The sequence below is a fragment of the Pygocentrus nattereri genome, chromosome 22, assembly GCF_015220715.1.
Source record: "Pygocentrus nattereri isolate fPygNat1 chromosome 22, fPygNat1.pri, whole genome shotgun sequence".
NCBI classification, from domain to species: domain Eukaryota; kingdom Metazoa; phylum Chordata; class Actinopteri; order Characiformes; family Serrasalmidae; genus Pygocentrus; species Pygocentrus nattereri.
In genome coordinates, this window is record NC_051232.1 from 4,256,427 (window position 1) to 4,284,424 (window position 27,998).

The 27,998-nt window shown below is 43.6% G+C and overlaps 1 protein-coding gene across 2 annotated transcripts; it reads right to left on the bottom strand.

Moving 5' to 3' along the window:
• Positions 1-3,058: 3,058 nt before the first annotated feature.
• Positions 3,059-27,995, bottom strand: LOC108443444 (scavenger receptor cysteine-rich type 1 protein M130-like). 2 transcript variants are annotated; one of them, XM_037532690.1, is made up of 9 exons: positions 27,929-27,995; positions 17,160-17,474; positions 16,775-17,080; positions 16,308-16,604; positions 14,640-14,945; positions 14,222-14,518; positions 12,811-13,179; positions 11,201-11,323; positions 3,059-5,512 (listed from the first exon to the last, which is right to left on the bottom strand). In XM_037532690.1, the coding sequence occupies exons 2-9, from the start codon at positions 17,470-17,472 to the stop codon at positions 5,499-5,501; spliced, it is 2,025 nt and encodes a 674-aa protein (XP_037388587.1). In that variant the 5' UTR covers positions 17,473-17,474; positions 27,929-27,995; the 3' UTR covers positions 3,059-5,498. The 2 variants fall into 2 exon arrangements, with proteins under 2 accessions (XP_037388587.1, XP_017579609.1); XM_017724120.2 differs by lacking the exon at positions 27,929-27,995 and adding an exon at positions 22,926-23,017.
• Between the last annotated feature and the right edge of the window lie 3 nt (positions 27,996-27,998).

Here is a 27,998-nt window from a genome sequence, read left to right on the forward strand (position 1 = left end):
ATCCCTCCATCTCAGAGACTGGTGCAGGGGGGCTGGCGATGGTGAGGGTCTTTGGCGAATGGATGTCTGTGTTGAGATCTGATTGGTCCACGTCAATGGAAAATTTCTCTCGCTTTTTGTTGACTCACTGGGTTGTTCAAATGCAAGTGACCAACGAGAAGATGCACAAGCAACTCCTACGTTTTCCGGTTGCCACTCTTTTTGGGGGGTCTTTGATGTAGACGTGTCGTACGTGTCTTGGAACATATTTTTTTTAAGACCGTTGAGCATTGCTGCCTCGTAGGGTTTCGGGCAGCACAGAGTGTTTTATTATTCAGAGTAAACAGGTTTAATAAACAGTAGCACTCTTTTCAAAAGTGCTGAAGTGCACAGTCATGTGCAAAGACTTGGGCACCCCTCGCCATCGGGGTTTTCGATGTGAAGATACATTTCAACACACAATTACTCTTAAAAAATAAAACCTTCATCAAAAATGACCTAGTTTAGGATGTTCTCTCTGGAGAATGGGCCAACTTAGGTCAAACAAACAAAGGTCACACTTTGTATTTGTTCTGACCTTAAACCTCTTGCATGCACCCAATAGGTTGGCCTCAGATTGGGTGATGCATGCTGTTCCAACCAGTCTAATACAGAATCCAACCAAAGTCAGTATTAGTGGGTTAACTGGCTAATGGGATTAGGCTGATTGGGTGTTTTCTTGGGTGTTGTAGCCCCAATAACTCATATCTATGTGCAAACATGGAGAAAGAAGGTTAAAGGATGCAACTCTACCTGCTTTTCTAAATGCACTAGGCCTTAAATTTAGCCCTGGTCAAGGGGCCGGTGGTAGATCAGTCAGTAGAGGCAGTCAAAGTGCAGGGCGCTGCAGGTGGCCTGAGCTGCAGGGCATCAGCTGTGGGTTTCCTGTTAAGCATGCGAGAACCGTTGTTTGTCTCAGGGCTGGGTGTGTGTGAATGTGGTGGTGGTGGTGGTGGTGGGGGGGGTTGCATTTGCACACCTTTAGTTCTTTGATGTTACACTGGCTGGCCACAAGTTTCCATTACTAAGACCAGTGTGCTTGTGTTCACTGAGGTGCAATTTTAGTACGTCTTCTTCTAGTTGAGTGGTGTCCAGATGATCACTGAACACTGTTAAAAGGAAAGATATCATAATACGGTGGAAAAACGCCCCTATCCCAACTTTTTTGGGATATGTTGCAGGCTTCAAATGTAGAACAGGCATATATGTAATATATCATTTTAAAAAATTGAATTTAAACATGTTAAATAGTACTCCTTATTCACGTGTACCTACATTTTATGATCTAACTATTGAACAGGTGCCTACAAATCTTGATATTTATGCCATTCCACCAGGAAATGTGTTGGTCCAGTAAAAGCAGTGTTCTGTGTCACAAATAGAACAGGCTACACTTCAATGAATGGCATCTACTGTTCGGATAACTTTACATCTGAACAGTTTCAGAGCTACGGAAAGAGCCAGCAAGGGCCGATACTGACGTTGTATTTAAGAGCCAGTATAGGGGCCGATACTGACGCCGTATTTAAGAGCCAGTATAGGGGCCAATACTGACGTTATATTTAAGAGCCAGTATAGGGGCCGATACTGACGCTGTATTTAAGAGCCAGTATAGGGGCCGATACTGACGCCGTATTTAAGAGCCAGTATAGGGGCCAATACTGACATTATATTTAAGAGCCAGTATAGGGGCCGATACTGACGCTGTATTTAAGATCCAGTATAGGGGCCGATACTGACGCTGTATTTAAGAGCCAGTATAGGGGCCGATACTGACGCCGTATTTAAGAGCCAGTATAGGGGCCGATACTGACGTTGTATTTAAGAGCCAGTATAGGGGCCGATACTGACGTTTATTTAAGAGCCAGTATAGGGGCCGATACTGACGCCGTATTTAAGAGCCAGTATAGGGGCCGATACTGACGCCGTATTTAAGTGCCAGTATAGGGGCCGATACTGACGCTGTATTTAAGAGCCAGTATAAGGGCCAATACTGACGCTGTATTTAAGAGCCAGTATAGGGGCCGATACTGACGCCGTATTTAAGTGCCAGTATAGGGGCCGATACTGACGTTTATTTAAGAGCCAGTATAGGGGCCGATACTGACGCCGTATTTAAGAGCCAGTATAGGGGCCGATACTGACGCTGTATTTAAGAGCCAGTATAGGGGCCGATACTGACGCTGTATTTAAGAGCCAGTATAAGGGCCAATACTGATGCCATATTTAAGAAGTTCATTCTCTGATCTTCAAAGATGGCGGTGGGACGGATGTCCAGCTTATGTGTCTCAGAACACGACGTCTTCCTCTCGGCCTTCTTTAATAAGTACGTGTGAAGTAAGTTTTTCCTGGGTCTGACGTCATTTTAAAGCATTTAAAAACACAATCACTGCTCACTGCTGCTCATCTCACTCTGACTGGACATGTTTCCTGTCATGGTAACATCTACTCTCAGTGGTACGTCACGCATGCACGTCTTTTTGGATTGGATTACTTGTAGTGAGCATATAAACAGATTTTCATCAGATTGTTGAATAGAGGTCTTAATCTGTAACCGGAACGTATTCAATTGGATTGGCAAAAGGCTTTGCATGTATACACAGTGGAAGTCCAGTGGAAGAGGAGAGCACAAAGACACCCTCAACATCTTCTGACTGGACTTTAAGATATTCTGTTACTAGGGAAAGATGGAATGCTGGAAGGATGGCATGAGGATACATCCCTGCAAACATGCTCTTACTGTGGTGTGGAAGAGCCTCTCATTCAATACTTACCGTATAGCTGCACTTTGTAGTTCTACAGTTACAGACTGTAGTCCATCTGTTTCTCTGATACTCTGTTACCCTGTTCTTCAGTGGACAGGACCCCCATGGACCCTCACAGAGCAGGTACTGTTTACACACTTTATTTATACACTACCAGAGGTAGTTAGGGTCCTGAAATCTGAGTGGCTGAGCCGGGTTTGAAGCCACTGTGAAACTCTCAGTAGGCCTCAGTGACTGAAGCCTGTCAGTCAAGATTCATCCACATTGCAAGAAAGTATAGAGGACAATTTATTCACAATGAATGACCGATCAGGTAAAATGAGTAGTTTTGGAAAAGGAAGAAAGAATTTCAACCAGGACAGTCAGCAGCAAAACACTGAATTACTTTAGAAAAAAACTTTTACACAAACTTTTTACAACTAAATGCTTAAAATCTAATTAAAATCATTCAGAGTGGTCTGGTGTGAAACGTTCTATTCTAGATAATCTTACAATAGATTTGTGATCAGGTTTCGAAATCAATTCGTGGTGGACAGAAATGTGCAAAGCAGTTCCCAAAGAAAACCGTCATTTTCACAGTTGCTACTATTTTACCACTATCTGAGTTAAATGGACACCTATAGGTTCACTTGGTGGTTTGGGACAGTAAATATAATGGCTGTATTTGTGACTCCTGGTTCCTCTCAGCACAACTGTAAGGAAATCAGTCGGTAAATGAACCATTTCACATCATCACCTCGCTGATTTGCTCCGTCTCAGTGACTGAATTATGCAAAACCTTTGGGAAAAGAAACATCTGAATTCTCCTTTAAATAAACTCAAATAGATTTTTTATGTGATTCAGAGAGAAAACATTTCAGTCTTGGCTGATGGACTTCATTTGGGTCAAAAGGGAACAGCACGCAATAATAATGGACTGTATATCTGTTCCCAGGGCCCAGTGTTTTTAATGTAGATGTTCCCAGTGTCCTATGTTCCCAATGTCCCATGCTTCCAGTGCCCCTTAAGCCCAAGGTTTTATATTCCCAGGGCCATATGTTACCAGTGTACTATATTCCTAAGGCCCTATGTTGTGAATGTCCTATGATCCCAGGGTCAAATGTTCCCAGGGTACCAGGGTGGGAATATATGGCCTTGAGATCATTGGACCATGGGCATATAGGCCGCTGGACATATAGGGCCCACAGTGAAGGCAGTGAAGCCCTGAGACACTATCTTCAATCCAGGGAGGAAGGATTGATGCCCCCCAGCCACTTTATCCTGCAATTAACACAGAGGACTTTGCATAATGAAGTATTTTTATTCCAGGATCACCTCTTCCAGCAGATTAAGAGTACAGCTATGGGTGCCTGCTATGCTCCCAGCTATGCATGTTTAGTTCTTGGATATTGGGAAGAGAGATGTGTTCACAGCTCTCTGAAAGCTTTACGAGATATCGTGTTTTATGGCAAGTATATTGATGACTGTCTTATTTTTCAGGGGTACTGACAACTTTTGGAGTTTCATGGTTCACCCAATTAATCCCAACATCAACTCTGGAGTATAATAACTCAGAGACCTCCTTTCTTGATTTAAAGATCATTAAGGATACGAATGGAGATCTTCACATGTTCATTCTTAGGAAGAGCTCTGATCGCAACACTAACCTTAGAGCAGACGGTTTTCATCCTCCAGGCCTGATTATTAATATTCCTTCTGGACAATTCTTGCAGTGGAGGAGGATCTGTGACATAGACTCAGACATTCTGAATCAGGCGTATCATGAAGCTAAACCTGTGGATGGCGGTGGATTATTTCAGGGCGTGGTACGATCTCAAGTCCGTTTTGTGACTCGGTATAGTGGACAGGCTGGTTGTATTAAAACATGAATTAAAATAATTGGAATACAGTGCAAAGTGACCCTCTCCTGTGTACAGTGTCCCCTGACCCTCCACCTTTTTGTTTCAGAAGGGCCCCTATCCTTGGAGATAAGTTGGTGCACAGTCAGCTTGGAAACACAACAAAGGACACATGGCTGCGTAGACCCCGTAGATGTGATGCATGCAACCATTGCTCCAGTATGATTAGAAATGATTCGTCAAACTCACTTCTTAATTATAACACTACTTTTGTTGAATGTGGTTGTTCTTATATTAGTCACATGAAGAGGAGGTTTAGAGATCGACTATCTGAACATTGCTGCTGTTCCCCAGAACCCTAATTGTCCTATGGCCATGCATTATAAGGCAGCTAAACATCCGAGCCCCAGCTTGTTGTAAGCAGTGGCCATTGAGGTTATTCCAAAGTCCATCAGAGGAGGAAATAGATTAATATAGATTTCAGAAGGAGAATTTCTTTGTTCTGGGATTTATTTTGCACATGAAACTCTCCTTATAGCTGCAGTGCAAATAGATGGGGCTAAACTGCTGTAGGCTGACATGTAACTGCGTTTTGTGACATCACGGAAAAAACGAATTCAAAACTGTTTTTGTAAATGTGATAAATCTTATGTATGTAAACGATTGTTCTGATTGGCTGTCTTGTGCTTGTTCCTTTGGGCTCTTTGAAGAAGTAGGTGTGCTTATAAGCTACTCTGAGGGGAAAGTGGTGACCTCCGGTTTTTAATGTGTGCAGGAGCTTCACAGTAAAGCTGGTCGTCTATGAAGAAGCAACCTTTCTGCTCCAGGTTGTCCAAACAGGCAGAAGAGCCGTGGTGCCGATACGTATCCCGAACCTTTAAAACTGTCCTTCTGAAAGAGAGAATGGATGAAACAGAGAACAGAAAAAAGAGGCAACGTCATTAACTTAAGGAAAAAATATAATTAACATGATTTCCCACTTCATATAAATGCAGTCGATCCTCAAAGATGTTTAGTGTCCAAGTTTCACCTGAGCTATGAGGCGAATGCTGCAAGCGAACACCTGAAGTCACCCAAGCAGTTTCCACAAATCCATGTCCAAATCTTCTCTCAACCTCCTCTCAACCCTGTTCCTTAGTGGTCAGGACCCCCATGGACTCAGCAGGTACTGTTTGGGTGGTGGATCATTCTCAGCACTGCAGTGACACTGAGGTGGTGGTGTGTTAGTGTGTGTTGCGCTGGTATGAGTGGATCAGACACAGCAGAGCTGCTGGAGTTTTTAAAAAGTGTCCACTCACTGTCCACTCTATTAGACTCTCCTACCTTGTCAGTCCACCTTGTAGATGTAAAGTCAGAGACGACAGCTCATCTGCTGCTGCACAGTTTGTGTTGGTCCTCTAGTCCTTCATCAGTGGTCACAGGACGCTGTTGGCTGGATGTTTTTGGACTATTCTCAGTCCAGCAGCGACACTGAGGTCAACAGGGTAAAAGGGGGCTAATAAAGTATGAGAGAAACAGATGGACTACAGTCTGTTTTTGTGCTGATGTACTTCCAGTGTTTGTTAGCACCGTTAGCCAAGCAGATCCAGTTTTAAACTAAAGAAGCAAAGCTTGGACACCAAACGTCTTGGCTGATGGGCTGCAAGTGGGATTAGCAGAGAATCGTGTAAATTTTCCTTTAACCTCTTAAACTCCAAGCCTATTTTTGCCAATTTTCGCCTGAAATGACATACCCAAATATTAATGCTTTTTACTCAAATATTATATAATCCAGAGACAATTTTAAGAAGTATTATTACTCAAAAGCCTTTACAAAATTAATTGAAAACACTTGAAATTATTTAAATTAAACTATAATGGCCAAAATATGGTAAAAATAGGGAAAAAAACAAGGCGCTTTTCAAAATTTCTTTTTTTGTTTTAGATTTTAGGGACCATAAACTGAAGAGGTCATGTCCATGAAATGTTTTTGCAGTTCCATATTTTGCCCCTTGGGGTCAAATTTTTACCATGTATAATTTTAAACTGATTACCCTCACTGATCAGAAGTTATTCAGTCTAGAGTAGACAGTGTACATACATGTCTGTGCACATTTCTCCAAGTGTCCCTTTGAAATCTCCAAAGGACCACAACCTCTCCAAATTGAAAAAAACGAATTTTCTAACAATTTTTACAGGAAAAAAAAGTGTTTATGTATTACCTACTCTTGATGGCAACATCCTATGGTGTATTTCTTTACATTATTTGACAAAATTTTGTTATAACAACAATTTTAACTGTATTATAAAAGCCAAATAAAACGCACTTGACGCTAATCTTCCGGGTTATATCCCGCCTCCCCTGTTGCGCCTCCGCCTAACGTGGCACCTGGTTGGTCGACAGGTTTGAGTGACGTGTCGTTGGAAAGGGGAGAATCTCAGCTTTACGACCGCGTTTGTTTGAAATCGATAGGACAAGGAGATCATATTTTAATTTGGGTTTAAATTAGACATAAAAGATTTTTGCCTTCTGTTTTTTTTAAGCACTCTTCGCACAAAAATCGGATTACTACCGAACGCGTTACCGGAAATACACGGGTGTGGTGTCATTTTGAAGCCAAGAAGGAGAGGTAAGCGATGACGTGGGCGTTTTCCGTGTAATGTGTTCCTCCGACCGGCAGGGGTCGTTACGCACGGCTGCTGAGGTTTCGCAAAAAAAATCTCCTGTTTGAAACGCCACACTCTTTTGGCTCTAATTCGGAAACCCTACGTCGTACAGTAAAACGGATCATCGCGTCGTAATCCGGAGAGCCAGACGGTTTGAACGATGTATAACATGCCCACATTGGATCAAATATGGATTTATAACAACCGCAAATATAAAAAATATTAAGCTGATTTTTTAATAAAACTTTTGCTAACAAGGTATGTTTCGCTCAAAATGGTTATTTTCTGAAAGGAAATACAGCTAAACTGGCTAGATAGCAAGCAGAGGTTCTAAGCTTTCATATGACATATTGGGTGTCTATATTGACCCTATAATTATTCATAAACACTGGCAAACATTAATTATGACACATGGGCCAGCGCACGTTAAGAGGTTAAAATAATCATTTTGTTCTAATTCTAGTTAAGAGAGCCTTATTAATCCCTCAACGGGGAAATTTCACCACCGCATTTAACCCATCCGTGAACACCACATAGACTCTAGTGAGCGCACACACACCACACTTGCCCGGAGCGTTGGGCAACCCAATCCGCAGCACCCAGGGAGCAGTTGGTGGTTAGGTGTCTTGCTCAAGGACACCTCAGTCATGTGCTGTCAGCTCTGGGGATCGAACCGGCGACCTTCCGGTCACGAGGCTGGTTCCCTGACCTCCAGCCCACGACTGCCCCTAATTCTAATTATTCAGTCTCCCCTCTTACCCCAAACATAGTCAGTTAGCTAAGTCATGTTTTTGGTCTGAACTCACTATGAACCTAATTCCTGTCCTGCTTCTCCTCTTCCTCCTACTCCAAGTCTGTGAGCAGCTCCTCTCCAACTCCTCTCTCTACATTCTGCTGCTCTTCAGCTCTGGACTGCAGGGAGTCCAGCTCTATGCTCTCATACTGAACTGCAGCTGTTGCTGCCCCCTGCTGACCTGTAGACACCAATGCACTACAGTAATGATCAACAACTCAGTGGATTCTCTGCAAACACTGATGCTCCTGATAAAGACTGAGTGGACTGATAAACCAACGTGATGAGCTGGTTACTCATCACAGCATTAGTGAGATCTTTTGAAGGATGAAATAAGCAGTCTTCTCAGTAGAGGACAGGATAAGTTTAGCGTCAGTGTTCTTCTGGACTCCTGCATAGCCACTTTATGGTCCGATTTGCACGGCTGTTTTATTGGGATTAGCCAAGTTATTAATTAATTAATTGAATAAAAGTGAATTAAAAAGTGAACATAGGATTTCAATGGGAATGTAGCCTCAACCAGTGCGTTTACATGCAGTTAATGATGTGATAACTGCAGAAAATCTCAGATAATGGAGGAACTCTGGATCTACACGAGTCAGACAGTAACCAGATTTCTGCTTTGCAACCAGCCAATAAACTCACAGAAGAAGACACGACGTAACGTAACCTAATACTCAAACTTCATACTGTAGCTTTTTTCTTTTTAAACATTGAGCCTGAAAATATAAGCATTGAACATGAAGAACATTTAAATCCTTAACTTAGTCCAGCATTATTTCTGGTAATGCCCATCTGTTTTTGCCAGTGGTGGACAAAGTACACAAACCATGTACTAGAATTAAAGTAGAGACCCCCAAGGTAAAATATCACTCCAGTAAAAGTAGAAGTTCCTCCCTTTAGACCTCCAGTTGAGTAAAAGTACTAAAGTATTTCCCTTCAAATGTACTTAAGTATAAAGTAAAAGTACTAAAAGAGGAATTCTGGCTCTGATGTCCTGTTATCATTTTTATAACCAGACTGGCTTCATGAACTCATTTCAGGTGAAAGTCCTCCAGCGTCTCTCTTGGTAAACCAGTCTTTTAATAGAACGTCATTAATTAGTGACGCTGATGTCTATTAAAATGATCAGAAGCACAAAACACTGAAGGTAAACAGGTTCCATCAGGGAGAACCGAGTGGCTCTGAAATCACTTTTTACACACAAGCAAAGTTTCAGTTTCAGATTTATTTACAACTTAGTTCCAAGTTTAAGTTGAATAAAAACTGGCTTTAAACTCAGGATCACAGATGAGCTCCTTTACTATGTTGATCTGTAGGCGTCTGTTCATAAACATAAACCAGCCCAAACTCATTTACTATAAAATGAAATGGTGTTTGTAGAAATTCAGAAAAAAGCCGCGTCAGTCTCGACTGCATATGTGGACATATTTCTATATTGAGCTCTATTTACACAAAGTTAGGTTAGTTCATCATTTATGTTGAACAGACTCTCCCAAAGTTTTACGCTGCTGCACTGACGTTGAACCGCGTGCTGCACTGGGTCGGTATGACCAACAGGTCAAAACCAGCTCTAAACAAAGTGACCGCTGGGCCCTGATTGGTGCTCTGGCTTTGCGCTTCTTTCGTTTTGACATGTTACGTTTTTATACACACAGAAACCAAAAGGAACGACAGATTTCTCAGAATGTAGGAGGAAAAAGTCGGATATTAGACCCTGAAATGTAGTGGAGTGAAAGGAAAAAGTCGCCCAGAACGGTGAAACTTCAGTACAGATACACCAAAAACTACTAAAGTACAGAAACTAATTACATTTACTCAGTTACTCAGTTACTGTCCACCACTGGTTTTTGCACATGCCCAGACTGAGAAATCTGAAAGAAATCAGAGTAAGAGTTCCCAGGCGCTGAGAAATCTGATTACTGAGCTAAAATCCAGCCTCTTTATTGGATTTCTAGATGTTACTCTGATCTAAGAAATCAGAGGTTGCTACTTAGAAGAACATCTGAATAATCAGACAACTGCAGAAATCTGATTATGCTTGGATTACTGAATGCATTTAAACACACTCAAGGCATAGGTGTCTTGCCTCTTTTTACCAGAGCTCAAGCACCCCTAAAAATAAGAGCACCCCTAAAAATAAGAGCGCTCCTAAAAATAAGAGTAAAAAGTCATTTTGTTGGTTTTTTTTTTTGCTTTGTTTTGTTTTGAAAAAGGAAGGTTAGTCTATCATAAGCAAATGCTATGATTAAGGATTACAGCTAAGCAGTTTGGGGGGGCATATAGAAGACCAGTTTTGGGTTTCACTCGACACTTGATGCTCAAGGCTATAGACTTAGATGAAGATCAGGAGCGGCACAGGCTAACTGACTAATGTTAATTCACTATGCGATTCTGGGGGCAGTCGACTAGTTGAGGATGGTGCTTTGGATAGTTGGACAGTTTCACAAACAACAAAGTACTTGAAATAATGCAAAGCGTTGAAACAATGCATTTAAGGATTAGGTTTTGAGAACTGTGATGGAAAAGGTCCAAAACATCCAATCACAGGCTGTCAAGCACGAAACTGTGCAATGAAAACAATCCTGGATTACAGTTTGGACAAAGGCATCTCAACCTGCCATTCATATTATCTTGACCTTCAGATCTTAAGACAAAAAACAGGACATTTCTGTAATACGGCCCCAGGACTCCCTGAGAAGAGATGTCGTGTCTCCGTTGGTTGTTTCCAGTCAGATTGTGCATTAAGACTAGTGGGCATTAACTCTTTAAGAGAGCCGAGTCTCGGAGAGCTGCTGAGATTTTAGCATGTGGTCTACATCAGATAGTCTGTGCATTAAGGCTTAAGGCCAAATACAACTCGGCAGTGCACATCTCACACCTCAAACCACAGCATCTGCTGCTAGAATAAGCCCTTTTTTATGCACATCTAGCTTTATTTTCTATGCTATTTTATTTAGTTGTATTACTGTTTATTATAATTATCATTGACTATGATGTCTCATGTGTCTTTGCTTTTATCACTGAGTGTACAGCTACGGATATGAGAAATGCTCTAAAAACAAAGAAATACGTATCAACTAAAAAACGACAGGTCTGAGCAAAACAATTGGCTTGTAGTGTGAGCCACAGTCACTCACCTGATGTCCTTCTAATGAAGAAATGGCCACACTTCTTGAAGATCAGAAAGATAGACGAATAGGTTACTGACGTCAGTAATGACACGAGCAGAATTCTGGTGATGATTGCAGGCAGAGGCGAATCTGAGACACATACACAGATGCACAAAGACAGGATTTCAGACCTGAGAAAGAAGATCAATATGGTAATATGGTGACGTTCTACAAATATGACGTGTAAAGCAAATTGAGAGTGCTGCACCAGTCAGACATGACATCATGACCACCTCCTCGTTTCTACGCTCACTGTCCACTTTATCAGCTCCACTTACTGTATAGCTGCACTTTGTAGTTCTACAGTTACAGACTGTAGTCCATCTGTTTCTCTGATACTCTGTTACCCTGTTCTTCAGTGGTCAGGACCCCCATGGACCCTCACTGAGCAGGTACTGTTTGGGTGGTGGGTCATTCTCAGCACTGCAGTAACACTGATGTGATGGTGGTGTGTTAGTGTGTGCTGCGCTGGTCTGAGTGGCACTGCCCACTCTATTAGACACTCCTACCTCATCGGTCCACCTTGTAGATGTGAAGTCAGAGACGACAGCTCATCTGCTGCTGCACAGTTTGTGTTGGTCATCCTCTAGTCCTTCATCAGTGGTCACAGGACGCTGTTGACTGGATGTTTTTGGTTGGTGGACTATTCTCAGTCCAGCAGCGACACTGAGGTGTTTAAAAACTCCAGCAGCACTGCTGTGTCTGATCCACTCAGACCAGTGCAACACACACTAATACACCACCACCATGTCAGTGTCACTGCAGTGCTGAGAATGATTCAGATGCATTTCACACTCATCTCTATTAGCCAACCATAGGACAGTAAAGCTTACTACACTAACATCACTTGGTTCACTGTGTCCATGACACGAGTGCAACACAGTGAGGTCACCAAACCGCTGCATCTGTAAGTTGCACAGGACATTTTATGGTGGGGATAGTGTAGTGGGTAATATCTCTGCCTTCTATGCTGTAGAACAGGGTTCAATCTCCACCTGGGTAAGCACCCTACACTATACCAATAAGAGTCCTTGGGCAAGACTCCAAACACCACCTTCGTCTGCCTGTGTAAATTGATCAAACTGTAAGTCGCTGTGGATAAGAGCGTCAGCAAAATGCCATAAAAGTGCTTTCAACATTGAACCAACGATGCACAATTGTTTTGACAGTAATCATCATCACTACTGACATTAGATCAACAGCTATTCAACCATCAGTGAGCAACAAAGACCACAAAACCAAGTGAGCACAAAGCTCGTCCATCCAGACACACACACACACATAGCAACTAAGCCACTTATCATCTTGGGTCACAGGGGGTACTGGAGACTGTCCCAGCGGTCATTGGGTGGAAGGCAGGAAACACCCTAGACAGGTCACCAGTTTCTATCCATTTCAGAGACATTTAGAGGAGATCCCTAGATGATGAAGTAGTATACAGTAAAGAGGCATGGACATACACCCACACATACCGAGATAAGGATTGGAAGTGACCGGAGCAACACTCAGACTGGCCTTGCTAAGATCTGAGACAGACTTGCATATAAACATGGACAATGACAAAAAGACAGGTTTACCGTTGACAGTGATGGAGAGGTGATCACTCTCAGATGAGAAATTATGGGTAATCATTGACGAATACATCGCCCATTCATCTAGAAGTTGTGTTTGCATTAAATTTACTTCATTCTCATAGACACAGCTGTAGTTCCCCTGGTGGGAATCATCTGCAGCAGGAAAGAGGAAGGAGGCTGAGTGATTGACAGCTGTCTGGGTGTGGCTTCTGTTGTTCCAAGGCAGTTTCAGGTGGAAGGAGCCTCCTGGGTACTGCGGCTGAGTGGAGCAGGTGATGGTGAAGCTGTGGCCCCTGAACACCTCGGACCTTTGGAGACCCCGGGACACTCTCATGAAAGTAGATAGAGATATGGTGGGCTGCACCAGGACACCTGTGTATGAGCATGAAGATAAAACCATCTTTCTACAGTCATACTTCACAAATAAGGTATTTACACTGTTGAGATACACATGCTGTTTCTATAGCCACATGTTTGGAGGCAAAAACGTCTTCAGAAACTAATTAAGGTAAAAACTTTCCTGCTTATACTGCATGTTTAAGATAATTTGCTTGTGTTATTAACTTGGCCCAGATCTCACTTCAGACAGTGAAACAGCTCCAACCTCTTTTTGTTAGTTGCAGCTGTCCCACTGATGGGAGAGAGGGGAGGTTTATCCAACATCATCGCTTGGGGTAACTCAGCTGGGGTGAGATCTTAATGCCAAAATATGTGATATAATTAGCGTTGAGGGAGATGTAGGTGTAGTGAGATAGTGTCTGAATTGTCAGGTCAATTGTGTTTACACATAATTGAAAGGGCAAATAGTCTGTTCGTGTTTGGTGTTTGTATTCTTTTAATATGTACAATCAGGCGTAACATCATGACCACCTCCTTGTTTCTACGCTCATTGTCCATCTTATCAGCTCCACTTACTGTATAGCTGCACTCTGTAGTTCTACAGTTACAGACTGTAGTCCATCTGTTTCTCTGATACTCTGTTACCCTGTTCTTCAGTGGTCAGGACCCCCATGGACCCTCACAGAGCAGGTACTATTTGGGTGGTGGATCATTCTCAGCACTGCCGTAACACTGACGTGGTGTAGTTTGTTAGTGTGTGTTGTGCTGGTACGAGTGGATCAGACACAGCAGTAACCGTTTTTTAACATTCTGTGAGGCATTAAATGCTTATATCTCCTGCTTGATCTCTGGTTTCTATCACCATCACTGTGAACAACTCTGAATCTAGAATTTTTTCACATCGAACCACTCCAAAGCACATTTTTACTTAAATAGTTCACTTATTTTTAAGGATTCATTTGTTTATTTATTTATTTATTTATGTGCCTGATTTATGCAGAAATGTTGAAAATGTGTTCCCTATTAAGCTGCAACTATATTTTCCCCTAAGCCATGCTGCATTGTGCAAAATTACCTGAACAGGTCACTTCAGCATCAAATCCAACAGATGAAACCCTCAGAACTGTGCATTCCCGCAGTAAAGATTCAGATTGCTTACACTTAATCCAAGCAACCTGCGCAGTCTTGTTTGTAGCTTTCAGTCCTATTGTTGCTACAACTGCAGAGCCACAGTCCAGCTGTCTACACACCACAGTGGCCTCTGTCTTTTCCCATCTAAGTCCTGTTACGTTTCTCCACTTTCCGCTAAGAAACACCTCCACTGTCCCATCACAGCGACTGCTCCCACCGACCAGTCTCACTTCATGAGGTTCTGTACAGACAGGAGACAGTGTCACTTACTGCATTAGCTACCATTCACAGAGGAAGACTTTATAAAATCCTCACAGGAGTCTGGTATGATCATATTCTCTCATTCAGTCTGAGACTCCTACCTGAACAGGTGAGTCCCGCAGCTTTGCCACGTGTGCAGGCGTGCTTCTCTCTGGCTGAGGTTCTACAGGTGAGGAGACGGTTCTCTGTACCTTTACACTGGAACTCTTTGGTCCCAAATGGGAGTTTCCTATCTCCAAAGAGCGCCCCCTGTAGAGTTAGCAGAGTCCCACAGTTCAGCTCCCTACAGACCACCTCTGCATCCTGCCAGTCAAAGTCAGCCTCACATACTCTGGTCCAGGACTGATGGGACTTCACCTCCACTCTCCCAGAGCAGAGTCCAGCTCCATCCACAAGCCTCACAGAGTCTGAGAACATGCAGGTCAAAGATAAAGCACAAAAGACAATTTAGGGAGTAACAGTCACTTAACTCTTCCAAACGTAACCCTTATACTTGTTATATTAACATTAAGCCAAGAGCCGGTTTCCGCCACAGCGGTCCATGCAAGGACTTCACTGCCATTTCCCACTGCCTGCACTGCACTCTAGGTAAGGGGAAAGGACCTGCCCCACGTAGAGGAGTTTAAGTATATGGGGGTCTTGTTCACGTGTGATGGAAAAAGGGATTGTGAGATGCAGTCACTGAAGTGGACTGAAGTTTTTAAGAGGGAGTTGAGCCATAAGGCAAAGCTCTCTATTTACAGGTCAGTCTCAATCCCAACCCTCATCTGTGGTCATGAGCTGTAGGGAACGATCTAAAAGATAAGAATACAAGCTGCAGAAATGAGCTTTCTTCACAGGGTGTCGGGCTACTTGTTAGGGTGAGGAGCTCAACACATACGGGAGGAGCTCAGAGTAGAGCCAGTACTCCTCCACATTGTGATAAGCCAGATGAGGTGGTTCAGGCATCTGATCAGGGATGCCCTTGGCCACCTCCTGGTGTAGGTTTACCAGGCACAGCCTACTGGGACGGGACCCCAGGGTCATCCTAGGACCTGCTGAGGGATTATATTTCCTTGTTGGCCGGGGAGCAGCTTGGGAGTAGAGCCAGAATGAGGTGAAGGATGTTACGGTGTACAGGGTGGTATGGGATTCTCTGCTCTCCCAACTGCTACTGCGACCCTATCTAGATTACGCGGTGAATGAATGAATTAACATTTAGTATTTTATTTGCTATTCCTTATACATCATTTTTTAGATGTTTTGGGCAGACGTTGAAAAGAGAAATGCATCAGGTTATAATGACTTCTTAGCAATTTATTCTGCTGAAGATGGCACTTTTGTTCTCTAGATCTTTTGTGTAACAAGCTTCACTAACATCTAATAAAGTAACAGAACAGCCCTCACAATGGCGTTGAGGACTTGCCGGGGAGAAATTGTAAGGCCAAGTCGACTAGGCATGCAAAAATTAGTTTATAAATGAGTTGCAGGATACATATAACAGGTTATGGAGTACATTTGTAAAATAAAAAAAAATGTATTATTGCTAACAGGTGAATCAATATGCTTGGAGCAGAAAACTAATGGACAATTCTGTCACATCAGCGAACAGATGCCCAAATTGGCTTTCATCAATCTGAGGGTTAAGAATGAAAAGGAAGGGTCATTCTATCCACTCGGAGAGAGCAAGGCCAATATGTTGCCAACTGCTGCACTGCCCCGGGGTCATCTCCTGATGACATGGTCAACACATGGACAACAAAAATCTCATTATTGTTTTGTTGAAATACCTGAACAGGTCACCGTGGCAACAATCTTAGCTGGCACAAAAACAAAAATGGAGCATTCCCTCAGCGCAGGTTCAGATCCCTCACAGGCAGTCAGAACACTCCATTCAGTATCATTGGTTAAAACCTCTGTCTGCTCAGCTGCAACAGCAGAGCCACAGTCCAGCTGCCTGCACACCACAGCAGCATCTCTCAGGGACCACATTTCTGTTCTCACTCTGCTCCACTTTCCACTGTGAAACATCTCCACTGTCCCAGCACAGTGACCGCTCCCATCCACCAGCTTCACATCATCTGGTCCTGGACAGAGTGGACACAAAGACGCTCACTGCATACAAGCAAAACAACAGCCAATTGTCTGATTTTCTGCTGGACACTTCAAAAATTGAACCCTTTAGTTTCCGTATAAAATCTTAATACTGTACCTAGAGCAGCACTGCAATACTGGCAGAATTTCAATACAAGCCTACCTGAACAGGTGAGTCCCACAGGTTTGCCACGTGTGCAGGTGTTCTCCTCTCTGTTTGAGGTTCTACAGGTAAGGAGACGGTTCTCTGTGCCTTTACACTGGAACTCTTTAGTCCCAAATGGGTGTTCACCTTCTCCAAAGAGCGCCCCCTGTAGAGTTAGTGGACGTCCACAGCCCAGTTCTCTACAGACCACCTCTGCATCCTTCCAGTCAAAGTCAGCCTCACATACTGTGGTCCAAGACTGATGGTATTTCACCTCCACTCTCCCAGAGCAGAGTCCAGCTCCATCCACCAGCCTCACAGAGTCTGAGAGCACATATGGAGTGAAAAGTAAATATTAAAAATTGTCCTTAATCGACTCCATTTCTAGGACAGAAGTTCTCACCTGAGCAAACGACAGCTGTTCTGATGTTGAGAAGATCGAAATCAATGTTAACTCTTTCTTTGATGCACTGTGAAACAGATGACTCTTGCCCAGTACAGTCAAGCATGACTCCCGTTTCTGTTCTTGCTCTTGTTCTGGCCTGACTTCTAGCATCAACTTTGACAGCATTCCCACAGTCCAGCTCTCTACACACAACCATAGCAGCTCTGATGTCAAAGGTCTTGCTGCTTGCACTTTCCCATTGTCCGTCATGAAGGATCTCTGGTGTGCCATAGCATTGATCGTCACCATCCACCAGTCTGACCCCAGCCATCTCTATCCAGAGGAGACATGGATGAAGGCAGAGTTCAGTGGTACATCTTTCAAACCAAAGGTTTATTCAGCAATACATTTGGCGATTATTAATGTATAAAAATCTGCCCCAGATTAGTTGCTGAGCCTGCATGTCCATGTTGGTCAAAGTAAAATGGGTCAGCAGGTGAGTTTTCTATGAGCTACTGTGTTTTCTATCTCCATGCTGTCTTCATCGTTGGATGAAATCCAGTAGTCTCTGTGTGTTCAAGCTTTAACAGAGAACAATTTGCATCAGTAACTATTTATTGTTGAGTAATAAACTAATGTGAGCTGGGGGCCTTGACCTAGCAATCACCTGGCATATTTCAAATTTCATTTTCACGTTTTATTCAGCAGCTTTAATTACAAGATGCTATGCCACTACACTAATTCTAAGGACCAGCCCCTACCTACTTGATGGCAATGGGGAAATCTCGAACTGTACCATGAGCCCTTCGAGCTTCGTACTGGCACCCAGGTGGTGGAATGAACTCCCACTGGCTGTCCGAACAGCAGAGTCTCTTGCTGTCTTCAAACGCAGACTGAAGACTCATCTCTTTACACAGCACTTAAATGAGCATTGAATTATAAGCTGCACTTATTTTATTGTACTGCACTCTGTATTGTAGCTTATTGTATTGTATCTTATTGTTATTGTATTGCATTGAATGGCACAGAGTTCTGCGTTCAACTCTGTTTCTTTTTCTCTTGGTGTCTGCAGTGACATGTTTCTAGCAGTATCTGAGCTCAGGACCGTCTTTTTCTCTAAGCTATTGGTAACTAGCAAAGATACTTTCTCTAGATTGACAAAGCACTTCTCGTAAGTCACTCTGGATAAGAGCGTCTGCTAAATGCTGTAAATGTAAATCTGTTACCAGTATTAATCCAATCTTTACTCTCAGCCAGCTGGAAAAAAAAGAGAGTAATGTTTGTTTTCTGAGGAAAAGACTTGTGGTGCACGTCATGTAGTAGTCAGTTCCAAAGTAGGTGCGACTGTCTAAGAGTTGGCCCGCTCAGCAGTTGATTGCGAGTTTGATGTCTTGTGAGGCTACAGCCGTCTGTGGCTGGGAGTCTAAGGAAGCACAACTGGTCTCACTGTCTATGTGGGTCGAATGCCCCCAGCGTGATGCTAGTCAACAGATCGGACATAACAGATCTGGTGGTTGCCGCTTGCCTCACAGTGTGTTTTGTTGTCCCGTGACATTGCGCAAGGGGTTCGGCGGCTGGCTTCACAGATCTCAGTGGAAGCCTGTGCTAGCCTTCACCCTCCTAGTGGTAGTGATATTGCGTGATTGTTTTAATTAGTGGATGGGGGGGGGGGGGGGGGGGGGGGGGGGGTCACAGTCATCAATTAATCCAACAGTTTAACAGCATTCCTCAACAAGCAGCTGCAAGGATTATCACCCTCCACAGTGCATAATAAAGAGCAAGGCTGAGAACCTCAACTGGGTGTCCATGACCTTCACTGCTTCTGTAATCGATGTCGACACATGGCTTTGAGAATACTTTGACAAACTGTAGATTAACACTGATCCTCACTGAATCTACAAATGCAAGTTAAAGAGGACCCATTGTGCTGTTTAATGTAAACAGTTTGCCAAGGGTACACGCCAGAGGGAGCAACTCTCTCCCAGAGTGGTCAGGACCCCCAAGGACCCTCACAGAGCAGGTACTATTTGGGTGGTGGATCATTCTCAGCACTGCAGTAACACTGATGATGATGTGGTGGTGTGTCAGTGTGTGTTGTGCTGGTCTGAGTGGATCAGACACAGCAGTGCTGCCTGAGTTTTTGAACACCTCAGTGTCACTGCTGGACTGAGAACAGTCCACCAACCAAAATATCCAGACAACAGTGTCCTGTGGGCAGCGTCCTGTGACCACTGATGAAGGACTAGAGGACGACCGACACAAACTGTGCAGCAGCCGATGAGCTTTCGCCTCTGACTTTACATCTACAAGGTGGACTGAGAAGGTAGGAGTGTCTAATAGAGTGGACAGTGAGTGGACACAGTGTGTAGACCAAGTCAGGCCGTTTCACCCTGAGCTGCACTACAGTCCCCGTTGTTGAGATTTTTTACAATGGCACTTTCAGTGGTTGTGTTTGACCCCCCCGTCTTACAACATGACTGCTACAATGGCCTGACTCTGGTTCTGAATGTGAGATCATTGAAAGTAACACGAGGCACCAGCACAACGAAAGACTCGAGCCATGTCTATGACCATCAGTCAAGCAGGGTGGAACATCTGAAGTTGTTTTATTCTTGATTCTTTTCTTGGAAGCATAATGGACCCTGATCAGAATAAACTAATTACAACACATTATACAATAACCTCTGGAAAATGTTTGATCACGGGAAAAAAATCTACGGCACGATAATGACCTCAAGCACACAGCTGAAAACATAAAGACATACTTATCAAACAAAGAAGCTGCCAGGGTCCAGTCGTCAACACCGCTGGATGTGTTTGGGATTACTTGGATCACAAGAAGCAGAAAATGCAACCAGGGACGAGAGATGGGAGGTGGGATAATATCTGCGCAGAAATTCTTTGAAAAACTGAAAGTCCCCTGAAAAGAATGGGAGCTGTAATAAAGGTGGACACACGAAATACTTAAAAAAAGATCTCTCATATTTGATGCTTCTGTGTGTTTTTCTGCTAAATCTGAGTTGTTTTCTACCCCGACACTAGTTTCTACTAACTAGTGGCCAGTTTTACTGGAAATAAATGAATGATATGATGGTCTCTAGCTTTTATGCAGTAAAAGTCTTTGTAAGAGTAAGAGTAAAGTAAAGTAAGAGTCTTTGTTTCAATGCTTTCTTGATTCTGACTGCATCTATGGCTCAGCCATGCCTGGTAATAATATCCACCTAGAGACAGGAAGGTGTTACATCTGGCAATTCGATGCATCTCGAATGCGTTTGTTGTCAGACACAGTGGCCCTTATTCATCTAAGTTGTGTAAAAAAGAACAGATTTGGCTTCAGAATGGACTCCTCTGCAACTGATTTATGAAACATTGGTACAAAGTGGAGATTTGAGCACATCTGATTAAGCAGCTTCAGCGCTTGACATCAAACACCAGCCTACCTCATTTACACAGTATTTACATGTACATTTTTTGTCTTTTGTGAAAAATAAGAAGAAAATAATGTGGAAAATCAGGTACAAAGACGTCAAGTCTGGAACCCCCAAATGAGCCTTTTTACACAACTTGTTGTACACAAATTGTCATTGTTGATGACAATTTCTTGAAATGAGTATGAGGTGCTGCAAGTGGGTGTATGTATTAACTACAGACTGATCGAGAAGAGCTGGTGTCACTAACATGAGTACAGAGTATAATTCCACATAAAAAAGAAGGAGACAGCCGATCAGCCGTCCAGGTATTGGACCGAGCATGCTTGCTGATAAGTCTGACTGCTGAATGTTGGTATTGAATTTTTTGACACTTGGTTGTACTGACGTACTGGTATGTGGCTCGTACCGTACAGCCCAAAGTACGTTAATAACTGTAGCATTATTGTTATTACTGCTTTGTGATCTTCTGAAACAGATTTCAGATCGGAGAGCAGCTTTACAGCTGGTCTTTTTCCAGGACTTTCAGGAGCAGCCTCACTCACCAAGGCACCAGGCAATGAGCATCCGGCGTTAGAGCATATAGATCAGCAGAAAAGAGCAACGTCCTCCCAAAGACATGAAGCTTAAGTTCTTTTGAAGGGGCGACAGGAAGCCTCTAACAGGATGTTTACACGGGTTCTTGCCCTACTTTGAAAATAAGTTGCACTGATACTTGTATTTACCACAACTGCAAGTTAACAGACTCGGCTCATTTTAAGCTGAACAAGCACAATAGAAAAGGCACATTCAGATAAGAATATTATGCAGCTGTTACACTAGACCAGAGCTTACAATCACCTGAGCTTCAAGAGAGATCACATCCGTTTAAAATGGACATTCACACTTCTGCAGTCATTAAGGGCCAATCCCATTATACCCCTTGCCCTTACCACTCAACCTTCACCATAAGGTGTTCACAACTAGGAGTAGGGTTTCCTGATTTTTGTTGAGATATGGGGGTGGGGTGAAGTGTTAGGGCTACAAACAGATTTTCCAGAGACTCACTCCAAGCTGAATTTTATGAGAAAGACAAGAAAAAACGGCAAGACGGCTCAACAAGAGACCAAAGAAACCCACAGATGTGAGAATTTTCTCCATGAAAAAGTTACGATAATCACTGTATTATCTTAGTTTAACGGTGTTTCAGTGTATTATGGCCCTTTTCCTCATAATAATGCCAATGTCTTGGTTGCTCGCTAGCTAAAGTTCCTGTTCCATCCATCCATTTTCTAAGCCGCTTCTCCGTCAGGGTCGCGGGGGGGTGCTGGAGCCTATCCTAGCGGTCATCGGGCGGAAGGCAGGATACATCCTGGACAGGTCGCCAGTCCATCACAGGGCAGACAGAAAGACACAGACAGTCACTCACACCCAGGGGCAATTCAGCATTTCCAATTGGCCTGACTGCATGTCTTTGGACTGTGGGAGGAAACCGGAGAACCCGGAGGAAACCCACGCAGACACGGGGAGAACATGCAAACTCCACACCGAGAGGGCCCCGGTCACCCGGCCGGGGAATTGAACCCAGGCCCTCCTTGCTGTGAGGCGACAGCGCTACCCACCGTGAAGCCCCTGTTCCTGTTCCATGGGAAAATTCACACAAGAAGCTGGTGAACCTCTGACTTCAGCTTCATATCACTGAAGACTTAGGGGTGGGCGATGATAAATAACTGTCCCCTCTTTGAAGGCATATGCCCTAAATGCAACTAAAGCCCAGCAGCGAGGTTGTTTTTCCCTCCTCTACTGTCACTACAGGCTGGCAGGGTCGCCTAAAGAGCAGCGCTAGTAGCTGTTAATGAAGTAATGCTCTTTTTTTGAGGGTCCCATTTCGTAGAGGAAATTTCAATCACTACCCCTGTTCCAAGGTGACACTCTATAACAAGGGGTAGGGGTAAAAATAAGAAATGGGACTGGCCCCAAGCGTGTGCATGTTAGGTTGATTTTTGTTGACCTGGAAAGTCAAAGAATTGAAGCTTTTCCAAATGTTACTGTTTCTTTTGAAGCTTAAACGGCTTCTTTTTATCCAGTCAAATCACTTATACACAAAGAACAGGCTTGAATACTTCAGATTATCCTCAACATAGAGACGTAGTAAGAGCAGGGCACTGCTGGGGACATCCGTAGGCCCTAGGCAGCACTCCAATGTGATATCTGAGAAGATTAGCTAAACTGATATCTACCTTGGACTGTAGCCACGGAAAAAACAAGCCACTGATCTGCTGTCCAGGAAGGGCAAAGGTGGCAGCCGTAGTATAACAGTGAAAGCTTCTACTATAAGGAAAAGTGAGGCAGTCCAGCACTGCTGCTTGAGTCCTACCTGCAGTGGAGGAGATGACCAACAGTATCACAGCAGGTAGCGCAGCTGCCAGAGGCCGGAGCTCCATCATCTACAGCCTAGCGTCTCTGTATGTCCGTATGAGTCGGGTGTCTCCGCTTCACCCTGTGGGTTTTTGAGCACGTGTACTCATATTCACATGTGCATGCGTCTGCACAATTTTTTTTCGTGGAAAGCTTATATCTGATTTTTGCTTCTTGTGAAATAGCAGAGACAAAGATGCATATCGCTGCTGTCAGGAGAAAAATTCTCTTTTCATTTTTGACATAATCTGAAAATGCCTCTTGCCCTTTGCATCGTGTGTACATTTCATGAGGAATGCACTTAAAAAAAAAACGACGCACGACTTTGAAAAAAGTCTGCTTCCATTGACTTCCATTAAAAGTAAAGTCGGATTTTTCCTTCTCCTGTAGAAATATCATTGTGGAGATACAAGGTTTTCTTCCAACAGCAGTGACATAAACCTAGAGCATGTACACAGATGGAAACACACAGGTGGAGCATTTTTGGATTACTTTAAGGGCTGATGTATATGTGCATTATATGGCCAAATGTATGTGGACACCCCAGGTCATTTTTGAGTTCAGGTGTTTCTGTCACACCCATTGCTAACCAAATTAAGCACAAACATGCAATCTCCATAGACAAAGTAGAACAGATCTTCTTGGAAAAGATGCAATTATTTTTTAAAGCATACAGTTTTTCACAAGTGCCTAAAACTTTTGCACAGTACTTTATATACATTATATTTCCAAGAGTATTCACCAGTCTACCTTCACGCACAAATGAACTTGAGTGACATCCCATTCTTAATCCATAGGGTTTAATACGATGTTGGCCCACCCTTTGCAGCTACAACAGCTTCAACTATTCTGGGAAGGCTTTCCGCAAGGGTTAGGGGTGTGTTTGGATTTGGAAGGAGTGGAAATTTTGACCGTTCTTCCATTTGTGAGGTCAGACACTGATGTTGGACGAGAAGGCCTGGCTCACAGTCTCCGCTCTAATTCATCCCAAAGGTGTTCTATCAGGTTGAGATCAGGACTCTGTGCAGGCCAGTCAAGTTCTTCTACACCAAACTGGCTCATCCGTGTCTTTATGGACCTGATTTGTGCACTGGTGCGCCGTCATGTTGGAACAGGAAGGGGCCGTCCCCAAACTGTTCCCACAAAGCAATTTATTAGTGATTTATTTTGCTTGTTATGAGGAAAACAACCAGAACACATTGACACAATATTAAGATAAAAGAGTGGTTATCGTAATTTTTTATGGAGAAAATTCTCACATTTGTGTTTCTGTGGTCTCTTCTCCAGCCATCTTACCAGTTTTCCTTTTTTCTCAGTAGAGCGAAGTGTTAGGGCTCCATGGCCCTTTAAACAGAGGTTTTTCAGAGACTCACTTCAAACTATCTCAACAAAAATTGGGACACCTCAGCCCTAGACGTTAACGCACAAAGCAAAGGGGCGAGGGGTAAAATGGGATTGGCCCTAAGTCTTGGATGTGCTACAGCAATTTTATGGTAACAAGACTATTAGACCTCAGTTGAGGGTGGAATTTGTGGAGAGACTGGAGCTTATATTATTTCTGTCAGAGAAGCATCCTTCAAAATAAGGATAAATGCTTGAGAGGTGGTTGGGAACAGCTTCCGTAGATCAGCTACTGATCAACCTGTGGCCAGGGCCCATATGACTGAGGCTGAAAAAGCTCAGGCAGATGGAAACCCATAAACAGAGCTATACATACAGGCTTGACATAATGAAGAGCTACAGGTGAATGGTAGGTAGAAATGACTGGGACGCAATGGAGATCCTTGTTAATGGACTTTCAGGAAGAGGTGAAGGCAATTAGACAATGACGGAAGGAGGAAGCAAGAGCCTTGCTAACATGTACCCTGACATGGACAGGTACACAATGGCGGGGCAGGCCCCTGCGCCCTGAAAAAACAGAAGGCAATAGTAAGTTTACATTTACAACATTTGGCAGACACTCTTACCCAAAGTTACTTGCAATTTGATTATTTTGCACAGGTAGGTGAAGGCAGTGTGTTAGGAGCCTTGCCCAAGGCCTGTTACTGGTACAATGTAGGGTTCTTGCCGACTACACCCTCCCACCTACAAGTTTTACAGCAGAAATGTTCTACTGGTGTGAATATACTGTAGGTGAATATCCTTTCAGTCTGAACAAATACCTCTGTTTGGACAACGAGGTGCAAAGCCATGTGCAGAGTTATTGCCCTCTACACCAGCATCGGGAAGGTGGCGGGTTTAGACAGTACCCTTGGGTCCACCACGGTGTCTTGATTGTTTGAGTGGTCCACAATTTAAAACAGGAATTAATAGCAAATCAGTTTGTCTTTTGGATGTACTTTTCAACACCACTAACACTAATCAGCCAGTCACTAATTCAGAAGTAGCTGTCAGAAATGCTAGTCCATATGCCCTAGGAGCCCAGCTGGCCAACAATGAAGGCAGCAAATGGTGGATTTTAAGGTAGGAGGAGGTTCCATTTGACAGAAAGCCAAACGACTGTCTTGAACCTATTTGTGCTAGAATTACACAGTGTTAAAAAAAGATTGCACAGCGAGTGAATCCAGAGGAAATCGGGGAGGTGTACGAGTAGGCATTTTGCTGTACATAGGTTGATATGTGGGCCCAACCACCCAATCATGGAGTGGCAAGATTGGAGAAGCAACCCTGGTGTCCATCTCCTGTAAGACCAAAATGGTGTTATGGGGACAAGTGAATTGCAAACTGATCCAAAGATCAGTATCCAGTCCTTTTGGAATCTTCAGGCTGATTGGAAGGTGGTGCGTGAGAATAGTCCACCAACCAAAATATCCAGCCAACAGAGTCCTGTGACCACTGATGAAGGACTACACGACGACCAACACAAAGTGTGCAGCAGCAGATGAGCTGTCGTCTCTGACTTTACATCTACAAGGTGGACCGATGAGGTAGGAGTGTCTAGAGTGGACAGTGAGTGGACACAGTGTTTAAAAACTCCAGCAGCACTGCTGTGTCTGATCCACTCAGACCAGCACAACACACACTAACACACCACCCAACAACCACATCAGTGTTACTGCAGTGCTGAGAATGACCCACCACCCAAATAGTACCTGCTCTGTCCATGGGGGTCCTGACCACTGAAGAACAGGGTAACAGAGTATCAGAGAAACAGATGGACTACAGTCTGTAACTGTAGAACTACAGAGTGCAGCTATACAGTAAGTGGAGCTGATAAGATGGACAATTAGTGAAGAAACAAGGAGGTGGTCATGATGTTACGACTAATCGGTGTAAAATACCAGCTCCTCTCCTGAACTAATCCAAAAACAGGGACCTGTCTGTGTGCTGTGTGTTACGTGTGTCTTCATTTTCAATCTTGCGCAAGAAGTAAAGACATGATACAATCTTCATACACTCTGCAGACGCTAGCATGTTCATCATACCAAACATGGTGGGGGATGGAGAGATGATGGAAAAGAGATTTCAGAGTTGATTCTAAAAATGCAAGTTGGCCAGAATCAGAGGCAGCTAAGCAGCCCCAAACCTGAACAATTTCCTCCATGACTTACAAGGTGGTTTGAGATTTTCTGATTAAAGTCTTTGCCAGTCATGGCTTCTGGTCCTGTCGCAGGACAATTTTATCTTTCACTAATCTTTCCATAGTACAGTTCCAGAAGCCGTGGCTTCTGCCTACATACAGAACTGGCAACTGCCAAACCCAGACTCGTCCATCGGATTTCCAGACGGAGAAGCGCGAATCATAACTCCAGAGAACATGTTTCCACTGCTCTAGAGTCCAGTGGCGGCACTTTACACCACTGCATTCCACGCTTTGCGTTGTAAGGCTTGGATGCAGCTGCTCGGCCATGGAAACCCATTCCATGAAGCTCTCTACGCTGTTCTTGAGCTGATCTGAAGGCCACATGAAGTTTGGAGGTCTGTAGTGATTGACTTTGTAGAAAGTTGGTGACCTCTGCGCTCTATGCGCCTCAGCATCCGCTGACCGCTCTGTCATTTTACGTGGCCGACCACTTCGTGGCTGAGTTGCTGTCGTTCCCAATCGCTTCCACTTTGTTATAATCCCACTGACAGTTGAATATTTAGTAGTGAGGAAATTTCACAGCTGGACTTGTTGCACGCACAGGTGGCGTCCGATCACGGTACCACACCATGGAAGTAATTGGAACACCTGAATTCAATGATTTGGATGGGTGAGTGAAGACTTTTGGAAGTCTTATAGTGTACAAACTAACAAGCAGAACAAGCTTCGCTGAGAAGATCATTAACTCTGATCAACTCTCAGCTTCATTATTAGAGCCAGACGAAGGAGAAAAAGGTGGTGTTTCAACTGTTTATAGCTTTTTACTTCTGTATTTATTCTATACAAGGCCCCGAATATTCTGTAATAACTCTCGCTAGGACGCCATTGTTCAGGCAAGGAACGTTCAGAAACATGGAGCAAAGCGTCGAAATCTCTGGCAGAAAACGAAGATCACTTCCAGCATCGCATGTAAAGCAATCAGTCACCCATACATCAAGAGATGTAGCGGATTTGTTTTGGTCCATATTACTTCATCCTACCAGGAGTTACAACAGAATATTCAGGGCCTTTTTTGAGTGAATCTCCCTGGATCACAGCAACGAAGTGCAAAAGTTGGTTTATTGATGAAGAATAAATGCAAGGAAACACTGAAAGAGCCGTTTGCCCCAGTGCTTTTCACAATGGTCCAGGAGGCAAAGAGGACAGCAACTTCACCCCTGACTAAATGGGTCGCTGCTCCACCTGGCATCTCTGAACGGTTACCTCTCCAGCCATGTAAAGCTGCCAAAGCTGCTCTATTAAGAGCTAATCAAGGTTCTATTCCCTCCACACATGGCCAGTCATGCTCTTATCTTAACCGTCAAGGCGCAGGCGGAGGAATTTATCCATAACAAACGTGAATGGAAAAACTGATAAAGCGCACGTTTTCCGTTAGTCACCTCAGAAATTTGCAAAATGTTTGAATGGAAGCTCTGCTTGTGTCTCATCTTCCACCAGTTACACCGACCC

Excerpts from the sequence above, each read along its gene's own strand:
- LOC108443444 (XM_017724120.2), bottom strand. The coding sequence starts at position 22,995 with ATGATGGAGCTCCGGCCTCTGGCAGCTGCGCTACCTGCTGTGATACTG. Across the intron at positions 16,605-16,774 it reads TGTGGGACTCACCTGTTCAG|GACCAGATGATGTGAAGCTG; the intron begins GTAGGCTTGTAT and ends CACTCTGTCCAG. Across the intron at positions 11,324-12,810 it reads CCTCTCCATCACTGTCAACG|ATTCGCCTCTGCCTGCAATC; the intron begins GTAAACCTGTCT and ends TATGTGTCTCAG.